Source organism: Schistocerca cancellata, chromosome 3, assembly GCF_023864275.1.
Source record: "Schistocerca cancellata isolate TAMUIC-IGC-003103 chromosome 3, iqSchCanc2.1, whole genome shotgun sequence".
In the NCBI taxonomy this organism is placed as follows: Eukaryota; Metazoa; Arthropoda; class Insecta; order Orthoptera; family Acrididae; genus Schistocerca; species Schistocerca cancellata.
In genome coordinates, this window is record NC_064628.1 from 75,653,075 (window position 1) to 75,669,146 (window position 16,072).

The 16,072-nt window shown below is 43.7% G+C and overlaps 1 protein-coding gene across 1 annotated transcript in view; it reads left to right on the forward strand.

Moving 5' to 3' along the window:
- Positions 1-9,228: 9,228 nt before the first annotated feature.
- The window catches only part of LOC126176114 (cuticle protein 38-like), a 37,711-nt gene continuing 30,867 nt past the window's right edge, over positions 9,229-16,072 (forward strand). The window contains exons 1-2 of the mRNA XM_049923251.1: positions 9,229-9,268; positions 9,401-9,805. Of these exons, the coding sequence (XP_049779208.1) occupies positions 9,257-9,268; positions 9,401-9,805 (417 nt within the window). The 5' untranslated portion in view covers positions 9,229-9,256. The remainder of the gene's footprint in view (positions 9,269-9,400; positions 9,806-16,072) is intronic.

A 16,072-nucleotide genomic window follows, 5' to 3' on the forward strand; every position in this document is an offset into this window, starting at 1 on the left:
CACCTGCACAGTCGCAACAGATGGCTGCTGGCCGTCTCCACAAGGACTACAGTGGGTCTGCATCTTTGATGGCCCACCAATACCATTATTTCTACAAGGACTACAGTGGATCTACAACTTTGCTGACTCACCAATACCATTATTTCTACAAGGATTGCAGTGGGTCTGCACCTCTGGTGGCCCACCAATACCACAATCTCTACCAGGACTACAGTGGGTCTACTCTGTGATGACCTACCTACCAATATTCTTCAAAACGTCGAATGACTCTGCTGTGGGTTTGCTCTGTTGTGGCCCATTACCTGTCAGCATGTCAAGAGTCAGCGCAGTCTTTGAAATCCACTACTTCTGTGTGCATTGTCTTTTACTGCTCAGACTTAGAAAAAAAAAAACACTGAAATTTTACTGTGATGAACAATCTGGACTGTCTTTATGGACTGTGAGAAAATTTTAGCTTTTGACCAGCATTGTATAAATAAGTGTGTGCATTTGATATCTTTGTTATTGTAATTATGAAAAATTTTTTCAAATCATTATTGGCCACTGCCCAAAAATATTTTGTAAAATTTTTTTGGGGGAGCATGGGGGCTATGTAAGTAGGCTGTTTATGTTTTCTTTATGTAAGTAGGCTGTTTAGGTTCTTATATTGGTAACGCCACCGCCATGTAGCGCTCTCTGTATGAAAATCACTGGCTGTGCTGTGTGCAGTCTGTGGCTAGTTTGCATTGTTGTCTGCCATTGTAGTGTTGGGCAGCGGCAGCTGGATGTGAACAGCGCATAGCGTTGCGCAGTTGGAGGTGAGCCGCCAGCAGTGGTGGATGTGGGGAGAGAGATGGCGGAGTTTTGTAATTTGTCATGAACTGCTATATATATTATGACTATTAAGGTAAATACATTGTTTGTTCTCTATTAATATCTTTCATTTGCTAACTATCCCTATCAGTAGTTAGTGCCTTCCGTAGTTTGAATCTTTTATTTAGCTGGCAGTAGTGGCGAGCGCTGTATTGCAGTAGTTCGAGTAACGAAGATTTTTGTGAGGTAAGTGATTTCTGAAAGGTATAGGTTAAAGTTAGTCAGGGCCATTGTTTTGTAGCGATTATTGAAAGTCAGATTGCGTTGCGCTAAAAATATTGTGTGTCACTTTAGTGAATGTTTGAGTACGTTCAGTTTTGCTCTGCTGTTTGAAAAGCAAATAGTGTAAGAGGTTTATCAGCACAGTCGTGTATAATTGTTGTAAGGGGACGTTTCAGTACGTTATTTGATGCAGTACTGCTTGTCTGATTGCACACACACGTGTACGCAAACACTGCTGTCCTTGGTCGGTAAGTGAAGGCCATCAGCTACTGCGCAGTCCATGGTGACAGGTAATGCCTGAAATTTGGTGCTCTTGGCACACTCCTGAGACTGTAATCAAGGAATATTCAATTCCCTAATGATATCCAAGTGGAATGCCCCGTGCGTCTAACTTCAACTAACATTCCGCATACAAAGTCTGTTAATTCCACTCATGCGACCAGAATCACGATAGTAACCTATTCATATGAATCACCTGAGTAACACTGGAAATGGAGACAACAGGAGTTAAAGTACACACTAATATGGGGACACACACTCGGGGACAGTTAAAAGTCGACATAAAGTTAAAAGAACACAGCTGGTTGTTTGAAGTGTACTTAAAAAAAAACACTCAAGTCAAAAACAACATAAAAGGCGACCACAGTATAAAAAGAACACGAACAATCATGGACTATAATCAGGTCGAGCCCGAACAATCATGGACTATATTCAGGTCGAGCACACAATGAAAACCATATTACTACATTACTTTGTTTAACGGCACTGAACACAACACTAATGCAGCACACTATATAATGAATAAAAACCTGGGATGATCTGCTGGTGGGCGGGGGGGTGGGGCAGGGGACAAGGGAAAGGAGAAAAGGTGGCGAGAAGGGGGGAGAGAAAGGGGGATGAGGTGGAGCAGCGTGCCGAAGGAGGGCAGGGAGGAAGGGATGGGAGAGGAAAACAGCCGAGGAGAGGGTGCAGGTACTGAAGGTGGGTAGTAGGAAAATCCGCTCTGGGAGAAGGAGGGGAGAGGAAAAAGTGTCCTGGGAGGGGGGGGGGGGAGGAAACTAGGCCAGGTTACAGTTGGAAGGAAGATTACATTCACGGCGAAGTTCAACATCTGGGAGGAGGAGGTGCAGGAAACAGACATGATAAATGAGATGGAGGGTGTGGAGGTCAAGAGAGGGAGGGATACAGCGATTGACGTGTGGCAACGGGCGGGGGGTGGGGAGGAAGGAGGAAAGTAGGGGATGGGGGGAATGAAGCCTGCAAACAGTGTAAATGATGCAGAGATGTTGGAGGAAAAGGAGGAGGTGGGGGGAAGGGGAAGAGGTCACAGACAGATTCACCAGTGCACTGCCCTGTTATACCGTGTGTATGCTCAACACTACTGCCATCTGTGTATGTGCATATTGCTGTCCTCAGTATAATACCAACCTCCACTGATGACCTTGTTGTCAGCTATGAAAAGAGGCAAAATTACAAAATCTATTCCATATTACTTTATCTGTATGTATATTAGGAAGGAAAGAGCTGCTTTGGATAAACGACAGAAACCTGTCCCACATTACTGAACCGCTGCTTTTCTATATTACTTCTAATAAAGTAATCACGAATGTACAGACCACTGTCTGATGTCTGTCTATTGAATAAGACATGATCTGTTTAATGTAAACGTAAGAACAGTGCAGAATTTGATTTCGAATATCTGATATATACCAGCAGCCTATTGCCCACTACTCCACCACAGCATAAAATATTATTTTCAGTTCTAAACAGGGGTTGATAGTACGTTGAAAAATATTTTTTCTTATAGTATTGTGGTTGTGAATTGCTTCTCGTGGAATCTGATAATAACGTAATCTCAGATTTTTGACAACAAACAATTTTGCAGCTTTCATATTTACCTATGGTTTAATAAGATACCAAATTATATCATCATAAATAAAATTCCATGGACCTTGCCGTTGGTGGGGAGGCTTGCGTGCCTCAGCGATACAGATGGCCGTACTGTAGGTGCAACCACAAAAGAGGGGTATCTGTTGAGAGGCCAGACAAACGTGTGGTTCCTGAAGAGGGGCAGCAGCCTTTTCAGTAGCTGCAGGGGCAACAGTCTGGATGATTGACTGATCTGGCCCTGTAACACTAACCAAAACGGCCTTGCTGTGCTGGTACTGCGAACGGCTGAAAGCAAGGGGAAACTACAACCATAATTTTTCCCAAGGGCATGCAGCTTTACTGTATGGTTAAATGATGATGGCGTCCTCTTGGGTAAAATATCCCGGAGGTAAAATAGTCCCCCATTCGGATCTCCGGGTGGGGACTACTCAGGAGGACGTCGTTATCAGGAGAAACAAAACTGGTGTTCTACGGATCGGAGCGTGGAATGTCAGATCCGTTAATCGAGCAGGTAGGTTAGAAACTTTAAAAAGGGAAATGGATAGGTTAAAGTTACATATAGTGGGAATTAGTGAAGTTCGGTGGCAGGAGGAAGAAGAGTTTTCGTCAGGTGAATACAGGGTTATAAATACAAAATCAAATAGGGATAATCCAGGACTACGTTTAATAATGAATAAAAAATAGTAGTGGGAGTAAGCTACTACAAACAGCATAGTGAACGCATTATTGTGGCCAAGATAGACATGAAGCCCACGCCTACTACAGTAGTACAAGTTTATATGCCAACTAGCTCTGCAGATGATAAAGAAATTAATGAAATGTATGATGAGATAAACGAAATTATACAGGTAGTGAAGGGGGACGAAAATTTAATAGTTATGGGTGACTGAAATTCGAGAGTAGGAAATGGAGGAGAACGAAACGTAGTAGGTGAATATGGATTGGGGATAAGAAATGAAAGAGGAAGCTGCCTGGTAGAATTTTGCACAGAGCATAACTTAATCTTAGCTAACACGTGGTTCAAGATTCATAAAAGAAGGCTGTATACGTGGAAGAATCCCGGAGATACTAAAAGGTATCAGATAGACTATATAATGGTAAGACAGAGATTTAGGAACCTGGTTTTAAATTGTAAGACATTTCCAGGGGCAGATGTTGACTCTGACCACAATCTATTGGTTATGAACTGTAGATTAAAACTGAAGAAACTGCAAAAAGGTGGGAATTGAATGAGATGGGGCCTGGATAAACTGAAAGAACCAGAGGTTGTACAGAGTTTCAGGGCGAGCATAACGGAACAATTGACAGGAATTGGGGAAAGAAATACAATAGAAGAATAATGGGTAGCTCTGAGGCATGAAGTAGTGAAAGCAGCAGAGGGGCAAGTAGGTAAAAAGACGAGGGCCTGTAGAAATCCTTGGGTAACAGAAGAAATATTGAATTTATTTGATGAAAGGAGAAAATATAAAAATGCAGTAAATGAAGCAGGAAAAAAGGAATACAAACGTCTCAAAAATGAGATCGACATGAAGTGCAAAATGGCTAAGCACGGATGGCTAGAGGACAAATGTATGGATGTGGAGGCTTATCTCACTAGGAAAATTATAGAGACCTTTGGAGAAAGGAGAACCACTTGTATGAATATCAAGAGCTCAGATGGAAACTCAGTTCTAAGCAAAGAAGGGAAAGCAGAAAGGTGGAAGGCGTATATAGAGGGTCTGTACAAGGGCGATGTACTTGAGGCCAATATTATGGAAATGGAAGAGAATGTAGATGAAAATGAAATGGGAGATACGATACTGCGTGAAGAGTTTGACAGAGCACTGAAAGATCTGAGTCGAAACAAGGCCCCGGGAGTAGACAAGATTCCATTAGAACTACTGACGGCCTTGGGGGAGCCAGTCCTGACAAAACTCTACCATCTGGTGAGCAAGATCTATGAGGCAGGCGAAATACCCTCAGATTTCAAGAAGAATGTAATAATTCCAATCCCAAAGAAAGCAGGTGTTGACAGATGTGAAAATTACCGAACTATCAGTTTTATAAGTCACAGCTGACAAATATTAACACGAATTCTTTACAGACGAATGGAAAAACTGGAAAAAGCCGACCTCGGGGAAGATCAGTTTGGACTCTGTAGAAATATTGGAACACGTGAGGCAATACTGACCATAAGACTTATCTTAGAAGAAAGATTAAGGAAAGGCTAACCTACGTTTCTAGCATTTGTAGACTTAGAGAAAGCTTTTGACTATGTTGACTGGAATACTCTCTTTCAAATTGTAAACGTGGCAGGGGTAAAATACCGGGAGCGAAAGGCTATTTACAATTTGTACGGAAACCAGATGGCAGTTATAAGAGTCGAGAGGCATGAAAGGGAAGCATTGGTTGGGAAGGGAGTTAGACAGGATTGTAGCCTCTCCCCAATGTTATTCAATCTGTATATTGAACAAGCAGTAAAGCAAACAAAAGAAAAGTAGTAGGTATTAAAATCCATGGAGAAGAAATGAAAACTTTGAGGTTCGCCGATGACATTGTAATTTTATCAGAAACAGCAAAGGACTTGGAAGAGCATTTGAACGGAATGGACAGTGTCTTTAAAGGAGGATATAAGATGAACATTAACAAAAGGAAAACGAGGATAATGGAATGTAGTCGAGTCAACTCGGGTAATGATGAGGGAATTAGATTAGGGAGTGAGACACTTAAAGTAAAAGGAGTTTTGCTATTTGGGGAGCAAAATAACTGATGAACGTCGAAGTAGAGAGGATATAAAATGTAGACTGGCAATGGAAAGGAAAGCGTTTCTGAAGAAGAGAAATTTGTTAACGTCGAGTACAGATTTAAGTTTCAGGAAGTCGTTTCTGAAAGTATTTGTATGGAGTGTAGCCATGTATGGAAGGGAAACATGGTCGATAAATAGTTTAGACAAGAAGAGAATACAAGCTTTCGAAATGTGGTGCTACAGAAGAATGCTGAAGATTAGCTGGGTAGATCACATAACTAATGAGGAGGTATTGAATAGAATTGGGGAGAAGAGGAGTTTGTGGCACAACTTGACGAGAAGAAGGGACCGGTTGGTAGGACATGTTCTGAGGCGTCATGGGATCACAAATTTAGCATTGGAGGGCAGCGTGGAGGGTATAAATCGTAGATGGAGACCAAGAGATGGAAACACTTAGCAGATTCAGAAGGATGTAGGCAGCAGTAGGTACTGGGAGATGAAGAAGCTTGCACAGGAGAGCATGGAGAGCTGCATCAAACCACTCTCAGGACTGAAGACCACAACAGCAACAACAAATAAAATTCTACACATCGGCTTTGACCTCTAGTCCAGTCAATATAAAGAACGTGATCAAGGGAAATGTATAATAATAACTCACCACATCGAAAAATAAATATTTTTCCATTAGAAACGCCACAATACGATAATATGCAGTGATGAAAAACGCAAAACAGAGATAATTTCACACATGAAAGAGAGAAATATATTGAAAGAGCCTGTTAGTATGATTACCTATCAATATTTAAGCAAGAAGTTGCCATAAAGGAAACAAAAAAAAATTTAATACAGGAGTTTTCTCAAGAGGAAAACACTTTGGAATGTCCCAATCTTTACTTTGGTTTGTGAAGTTTCCGGATCCCACAAGTGATTCACTCCAAAACTTGGGACGCCTACCGGGTGGCCCAATTATAAGACGTGTAGTGGGAAGAGCTGTGCACAGTCGGCCCATGGTTTTTGGTTTGTGTGCTAGTGGAAAGCACAGCGAACGCCTGGCTGAGCGGTATAGTAGTGTGAGGTGGCCCACGTGAGCCACAAGTTGTGCACTAGAGAGACAACTGCGTTTTTGTAGAGCCGGTCCTTGAGCGCAGCCGAATCTTCTCAGCACTCAGGCTTCCCCCACCACTGCGCTTTTCCGAGCAGGTGCGTAAGTGAGGCTGATGTATGGCAAAGGCTGCACACTCGGGCGACTTAGGAAGACTAGTTTGCAACGCAGTACAACTGCTTCTAGATGTGAAAATGGAAGCACACATTTATAAACGAGATTTTATCATACGTGTTTTATTTTTCTGCCAAATCTACAAATTTTATTTCTTCATTAAGGAAGTACATTAGATAGTGTTAATATGGAGAGTCAAACTACAAAAAGCTTTACATACAGGCATTTAACTTTAAGTTGTAATGTTTATAAATTTATACACATTCCTATTTTACAATATGTAATGTTTTCAGAACTATGGTTAATGACAGAGTCAATACATGAAGTTATGCAAACTAACACCTGTTACATCTCAATGTTGACGGTATGTCGTCAGTTTCACAAAGGAGAAAAAAAGTTCACGCGCATATGTTCAACCAAACATTGATATAACCTTAGCAGCTCGTCTGCGCAATCGAGGATTTTGCACTTGGGGTGACGTTTTACAAAAGTCATGTAAATACCTCAATTGGAAAAGCAGGTCACTGAGGTGTGTGCTACACTGTACGTCTTTCAGCTCAAGCTGGCAGTAATGAGGTACATTAGCAGTCAAAAGCTAGAACGATGTGACAAATAAGTCGAATTCCTTCTTCAGTCGTGCATGTCTAGGATTTTTTTTTGTGAAATCATGGTGAAATGTTTCAGCCATTTCTGATACACAAATGACTGCCCTGAATCATGCGAAGCGGCGTTTATTTGATGGCATCAATCTCGCCCACCATATATTACCAATTGATGCTCCCCTTGCATCAAGGCACTTAATGAATTCAAATAATGCATACTGTTAAACACAGAAGGTTTTGTTACCACTCTACCTACTGTTAGCTCAGTTCTTGGCATAATGACTGTCCTCAGTTCGACCATCATTCACTGCTACTCACCGAGCGAGGTGGCGCAGTGGTTAGACACTGGACTCGCATTCGGGAGGACGACGGTTCAATCCCGCGTCCGGCCATCCTGACTTAGGTTTTCTGTGATTTCCCTAAATCACTCCAGGCAAATGCCGGGATGGTTGCTCTGAAAGGGCACGGCCGACTTCCTTCCCTAACTCGATGAGACCGATGACCACGCTGTCTGATCTCCTTCCCCAAACAACCAACCAACCAACCAACCAACTGCTGCTCAGGAGAAGACAAGCGCGTCATCACGTCTTTCTGGTTGGAGTTGCAAAGACGTCCCAGTAAGGCATTTCCACCTATAATTCTGCGACGGCATACTAAGCACGTTTCATTGCCTTTAAGTATCAAAAGTGAGGCAATTCCCATTCAGCATTCAACAACGTGTCTTCTTCACATCTAACAATACTTTGTCTCAACAAGACGTAAGTTTCTGAATCTTTGGAGCTTCCGGGACCACCGTTCTCAATGAATACCTCTCGAAAATGCATCCTAACATACAAGTCACCGCTGCGCAGGTTTGTAAGAGAAATGCTGGTAGATAGCGTCTTCAGTTTTCAGAAAGCATCTTTTGACGATGCAGCAGAAACAATTCCCATACTTTTGTTCCTAAACAAGCGGATAAAAAGTGTTTTCGCTTGGGTATCTAATGATGTCGTCTTTCTTCTGCTCACTTAACAAATCGAAGAACGTATCCCTCCATCTCAGCGTCAAATTTAATCTGAGGTTACACACAACGCCTGCTGTGCCATTTCACCAGCAGGTCTTATATGCCGATTAGAAAACGAAATCTTTCCTTGTACGCACTAGTAGATCGTTATCTGTAATAACTCATAATCTGCAGTGAAATCGAAGAATCCTTTTACCTAATTTTTATTACTTCTCTATCCTTTTTCACCTTTTGAGTTTTGTCTTTCTGTTCAAAACAAGTTGTGTATTTACGATTTCATGGGCTCTAATGTAAAGTACTAATAGCACAATCTCATTTATAGCCATTATCATTTCGATGTGGACAAGTTATGCCATTCACATATAAAGGAAGGCGTTTAGGACCAATTTTATATATGGCAAGAGCTCCTAGGGCCACCAAATCTACAAAAGCAAAGAAATAATGAATTGGAAAAACATCATGTTTTAAAAATACGAAATAACTGTCTATGCTACAGGCTACCCAGATTCCCAGATACACCTTGCAGATGAATTGGTTAAGCGCGTTTGTCCTTACCACAATATTTAAGTCAGTGAGGGAAACCGAGCAGATCTGGCGGTCACCAGACAACGCCCATCATACGGCTTTAGGCAAGGCCGCTACTTTCACGTCAGGTGACGCATGCCGGTCTGGCTGTGTATATAAACCCGCGAGGTGCACTGCAGAGGCACATTTCAGCAGCAGCAGCAGCAGCAACTCTTCCAGCTATGAACACCCTGGTATGTGCAACTCCTGACTTACTGTGCTTCACTGCACTTGATTACTATAACAAACTAGGAACTTGTCTGTATACGGTTTATGTGATGCGATGTTAACCGAATTGTAATTTTTCGATACTCGTTGAATTCCAGATAGTCCTGAGTGCCATCCTGGCCGTCGCCGTGGCTAAGCCCGGCTACCTTGGCACCGCCCCCGCCGCAGTCGTCGCCCCCGCCGCGTACGCCGCCCCCGCTGTCGTTGCCGCCCCCGTGCACGCTGGTTACGCCGCCTACGGCCCCGCCCCCGTGGCCGTGCGCTCCGACGGCTACCTGCTGGACACCCCTGCCGTCGCCGCCACCAGGGCCGCCCACCTGACCGCCGTCGCCCAGACGCAGGCCCGTGACGCCGTCATCAACGGCGCCGCCCTCGCCTACGCTGCCCGCGCTTACGCCGCCCCCGCTGTGGCGTACGCCGCCCCCGCTCATGTCGCCTATGCCGCCCCCGCCGCCTACGCCGCCCCTGGTGCTCTCGCCGCCGCCGCCCACCTCCACGCTAAGGCTGCTCTGCTGGGCTGAAATGTCCTTGCACTAAGCTCTGTGCCAGTACCTGTTTAGTCCCTGTATGAAACTTTACCTAAAAATAATAAAATATTTAAAATAAATTTTTATTTACCTTTTCTTGATTCACACAAAGAACTTATACTCACTAAGTTATTTCTCCGTGAATGTTACAACAGTGAACAGTTACGTAACTATTCCTCCAGCGTACGTGTTTCATGAAACGTAACAATTTCGCGCGAAACAATCCTCCAAATGCAGGGCGCTTCAGGCGGACTAGTAAATATTTTTCACATAAGATGTTGTAACGTCCCCGTAGAAAATTTTTTATAAATGACAGTGCTGGAAAACCTCTACGTTATTTGATTTTCAAATAGCTGAGCAAAACTGAACGTACTCAGACATCTCTCTCTTTACTTATTCTGATCACCACTAAACTGACACACAATACTGCTTTTAGCGCAACGAAATCTGACTTTCAATAATCCCTACAAAAGAATGGCCCTGACTAACAATAACCTATACCTTTCATGAATCACTTTCCTCACAAAAACCTTCGTTAATCAAAGTACTGCAATACAGCGTGCGCCAATACTGCCAGCTGAATAAAAGATTCTAACTACTGAAGGCACTAACTACTGATAGGCATAGTTAGCAAAATGAAAAGTTTTGATAGAGAACAAACACTGTGTTTACCTTAATAGTTTTCAAATGTCATCATATATATATATATATATATATATCAGTTCATGACATCCAATATTACAAATTTACTCTTTCTGGTGGACAAACGTCCAGATAGTCCGCTCTCAAAATTCTGCCATCTCTCTCCCCACATTCACCACTGCTGGCGGCTCACCTCCAACTGCGCAACACTACGTGCTGTTCATATCCAACTGCCCAACAGTACAACAACAAATATTCCAACAATGCAAACCAGCCACAGACTGCACACAGCAGAGTCAGTGATTTTCATACACAGCGCTACGTGGCGTTACCAACATAAAAACCTAAGCAGCCTACTTACATAGCAAACAGCTTACTTGCCATGTGTCATATTTTTATTGGTTACATGGTTAAGCTGGTTACAGAGATAACTTTCCATTTTGGTAGTTTCTGCTCCAGCTGTTATGGGTTTACATATCAACTGTCATATTTGTTTTGAAGTTCAAGTTTTGTTGTTGTGCCTGAGTTTATATAATGTGTAACGGCTGTAATTGCAGATATTTCTATTGGTAGCTGAGGACGGTGTATTGAACAACAATACGTTAGTATTTACGTCGTTTGCAGCTATAGCTATTAAACGTCGTGTGTTTTAAGTTGCTTAGAAGCTCCAATCATGTGTGGCAAGAGCCACCCATTAATATTTATTTTCCCCTAAGTGACAGGTCAGATGTTGAATGTGAACGTGTGGACTCAAAATGCTTATTATATATCGATACACATAGTCCAATTTGTGGTGCAGTTACGTCCATGCAGAAAACATCAGGTCGTAAACTTGGTGACATTTTTGTGGTATTGTAAGATACAGAGAGAAAACGACCAACGCACTCATGTGTGTCCATATTATGGTACCACATATAAAAATATCTTCACTTATACTTCTTACACCCTCTACAATCGAATTTTTCAAATGTGATTCTGGCTGTGAATTTTTGGATAATTCTGTTGTATGGATTAAGCATGCAACACCTGCTTACAAATAGTGAGAATATAGATATAGTATTTGTGATGGGTTTTGTTATGGAAACACTCCTGCTGCTTGTAGAAAATACGATGGATTCTTGCCAAGTACCAGGTTCGATAGTGTTTAGTAGTGTTCTCATTAAACTGCGTGAGACTGGTTCAGTGCCCAGCAAGCATATCTCATCCGAACGTGTATACGAATGGGATGTGGATGTAGTGGCAGACATCAGTAAGTTGGTAGTAGTCCTTCAACAAGCACACGCAGAATTTCTATCCATGTGGGTGTTCCACATACAAGAATGAGGGAGACGTTACCTAAGTGTAGCCCCTATTATTCACACAGGAATTTTTTCCCGTTCCATTCACGTATGGAGCACCGTAAAAATGAGTATTTAAAGGCTGCTGTACGTGCTATATCCTCATCATCCCTATGGGAGCGATATGTAAGTGGTTGTAGTATATTCTAAGAGTCATCATTTAACTGTGGTTCTTGAAGTCAGTAGACTCTCTCGGGATAGATTCCGTCCATCTTCAGAAGTGTGCCAGTACAGTTCTTTCTGCATCTCAGCAGCATTTTCCCACGGATCAAACAAACCGATGACCATTCGGGCTGTCTCTCTATCCATACATTAAATATCCCCTGCAAGTCCTATTAGGCACGGTTCCCACCCATTCGGGCAATACTCTAGGATGGGTTGCGCGTGCGATTTTTAGGCCGTCTCCTATGTAGATTGACTGCACTTCCTTACTATTCTACCAATAAACCGAATTCCGCTACCTTTCTTACCCACGACTTAGCCCATGTGATCGTTTAGTTCATGTCTCTATTAACTGTTCGACCCAGGTATTTGTGTTTGTTTACAGATTCCAACCGTGACTCATTACATTTATATTGACAGGATACTATGTTTTCTCGTTTTTTGATGTGCACAATATTACACTTTTGGACATTTAAAGCAAGCTGACGATCATTGCAGCTGACTATTTTTACACCTTTTTTCAGACTGTACTTCTCTGTAAACAAGTGCATCATCTGCGAAAACTCTGAGGTTGCTGTTAACATAGTCCGTAAGATCATTAATAAACATCAACAGCAAGGAACCCTACACACTTCCCAGGGGTACACTCAAAGTTACTCATACAAGGTGTTCCGAAATTCCAGTGCCAAATTTCTAGTGTTGCTAGAGGGGAGTGAGTACATAATATTTTGAATATGAACAGATGTCCGGCAACGTATCGTTTTCCTTCTACGACGGTTTCGATTCAGATGTATAACGCGTCTACATTTGCTTAGGTAAAGAGAGAAGTGTGAGTTACTAGTCCTTGTATGCAATAGGGCAGATAAGATGACGTGAACTGCGTCAGACGGTCACCTGATGTCACGTAACGCCTGCCTTGCTGCGAAACTGTTCAGTGCCCGTGCGTCTCCCTTACAGTAAACATGTTTTGGTAGACGTTTTCGGAACACACAGACATGCTCCTTGTACACAAATAAATAAAGGTTTGCATCACCTCGGTTCCGGGAGTTCCGGAACCTGTACAGAAAATTGGAATAGAGATCAACATAAACATCATTTCCGTCTTTTTTACTGCTCAGGAAAACCACACATTGCATGTTGTACCACCATACAGCGAGACCTTCGCAGGTGGTGGTCCAGATTGACGTACACACCGGTACCTCTAATACCCAGTAGCATGTCCTCTTGCATTGATGCATGCCTGTATTCGTCGTGGCATACTATCAACAAGTTCATCAAGGCACTGTTGGTCCAGATCGTCCCACTCTTGAACGGCGGTTCGACGTAGATCCCTCAGACAGGCAGGTGGGTCCCTTCGTCCATAAACAGCCCTTTTCAGTCGATCCCAGGCATGTTCGATAGGGTTGATGACTGGAGAACATGTTGGCCTCTCTAGTCGAGTGATGTCGTTGTTCTGAAGGAAGTCATTCACAGGATGTGCACGATGGGCGTGCGGATTGTCATCAATGAAGACGAATGCCCCGCCACTATGCTGCCGATATGGTTGCACTATCGGTCGGAGGCTGGCATTACGTATCGTACAGCTGTTACGGCGCCTTCCATGACCACCGCCGGCCGGTGTGGCTGAGTGGTTCTAGGCGTTTCAGTCTGCAACCGCGTGACCTCTACTGTCGCAGGTTCGAATCCTGCCTCGGGCATGAATGTGTGTGATCTCCTTAGGTTAGTTACGTTTAAGTACTTCTAAGTTCTAGGGGACTGATGACCTCAGATGTTATGTCCCATAGTGTTCAGAGCCATTTGAACCATTTTGAACCATGACCACCAGCGGCATACGTTGGCTCCACATAATGCCACCCCAAAACAGCAGGGAACCTTCACCTTGCTGCCCTCGCTGGACAATGTGTCTAAGGTGTTCAACCTGACCGGGTTGCCTCCAAACACGTCTCCGTGAATTGTCTGGTTGAAGGCATATGTGATATTCATCGAAGAGAATATGATGCCAGTCCTGAGCGGTCCATTCGGCACGCTGTTGGGCCCATCTGTACCGCGCTGCGTGGTGTCGTGGTTGCACATATGGACCTCGTCATGACGTCGGTAGTGAAGTTGCGCATTATGCAGCCTGTTGCGCACAGTTTTAGTCGTATCACGACGCCCTGCGGCTGCAGGAAAAGCATTATTCAATATGGTGGCGTTGCTGTCAGGGTTCCTCCGAGCCATAATCCGTAGGTAGCCATCATCCAATGCAGTAGTAGCCCTTGGGCGACCTGAGCAAGACAAGTGATCGACAGTTTCTGTGTCTGTGTATCACCTCCATTTCTGAACAACATCGCTTTGGTTCATTCCGAGACGCCTGGACACTTCCCTTGTCGAGAGACCTTCCTGGCACGAAGTAATAATGCAGACGCTATCGAACTGCGGTATTGACCGTTTAGGCACTGTGGAAGTACAGACAACACGAGCTGCGTACCTCATTCCTGGTGGAATGACTGGAACATCGGCTGTCGGGTCCCTCCGTCTAATGCATGGTTGTTTACATCTCTGGGCGGGTATACTGACATCTGTGAACAGTTAAAGGGACTGTATCTGTGAAACAATAACCACAGTGAACGTCTATCTTTAGGAGCTATGGGAACTGGGGTGACGCAAAACTTGTTTTGATGTGTGTTTATGGTGAAGCTGGAGGTGCGGAAGAGCTGCTTGTCGGCTGTATCATGAACGTTTTCCACGACGTAGAACGTCATTGTACAAACTTTTAGCTGGCCGGTGTGGCCATGCAGTCCTAGGCACTTCAGTCTGGAACCGCGAGACCGCTACGGTCGCAGTTTCGAATCCTGCCTTGGGCGTGGATGTGTGTGATGTCCTTAGGTTAGTTAGGTTTAAGTGGTTCTAAGTTCTAGGGGACTGATGACCTCATATGTTAAGTCCCATAGTGCTCAAAGCCATTTGAACCATTTTTGAACAAACTTTTAGCCCAAGTTACGCAGCAGCTCCTTGCAACGGATACCTCCATCGTGAGGAGGCAGGACCGTGGTACTCCACGGCAACGCCGTACACTCAGGTTTGAAGAAGGTGTACTGCACCACGTTGAAGAGAGCCTGTCTACGAGTACTCGAGCTATTGTCCGTGCAGTGGGTCTTGGTGACAGAATCGTCTGCAACGTTCTGCGTCAGCAACAATTACCTCCGGTCCACTTACAAGGGGTTCATGTTGTAGGTTCAGCCGATTTTTCACAACGTGTTGCCTATTGCACGTGGTTGTCTGTCCTGTCATCGTCTGAGCAGAGCGAAACCCCCTTGCCACGCTTGTTTAGGGATTTCAGCAATGGTTTGATATTAACATCCGGGGAGGTATTCTGGACGGTCATGTGATTGGACCATACTCCTTCCACTCAAGTTAAGTAGTCCTGCATGCCAGATCTTACTACAAAACGTACTGGACTCGTTCGCGGAAGCTGTGCCACTGAATGTCCATCAAGATATGTGGTTTCAGCATGATGGTGCACCACTTCACTTCTCACGTGCAATTCTGAGACATCTCAACAGACGATATGTTGAAAGGTGGACAGGCCGAGGTGGTCCAGCAGCAATCGGTGAATTTATGGACTACTTCAAGCGGCTTATCAGTCATAGTTTAATTTACAAGAGTCCTCTACAGGCAGAGAAAGATCTGCTGGATCTAGCTCTGGCCACTGCATTATAAACTGAAGAGACACCACGTGGGATGGAGAGTGTCAACCAGAACATGCTTCGTACATACAATGTCAGTAACGACGTGAGTGGTCACCACAACGAGCCGTTGTTGTAATGCATCAGTATTGTTCTGTATGTACAGTATGCAGGGTTTTTGTTTTGTTTTGGAATACTGTAAACGCATAATGTTTAAGTGTTGATACAAACAAATGTGCTTAAGTAATAAACCGATGTTTCCTTATGTTCTCTTTGTAGTTGTTACCTGGTAACTGTACCGCGTCAAGCCTAATTCCATTCCTCAAACAAAAATGGATGAGTTAAACCACTGAACAGCAACCACCGTAGAACGGAAACGGTATATTTCCGGACGTATGTGCCTATTCAGACTATTACGTACTCATTCCCCTCTACAA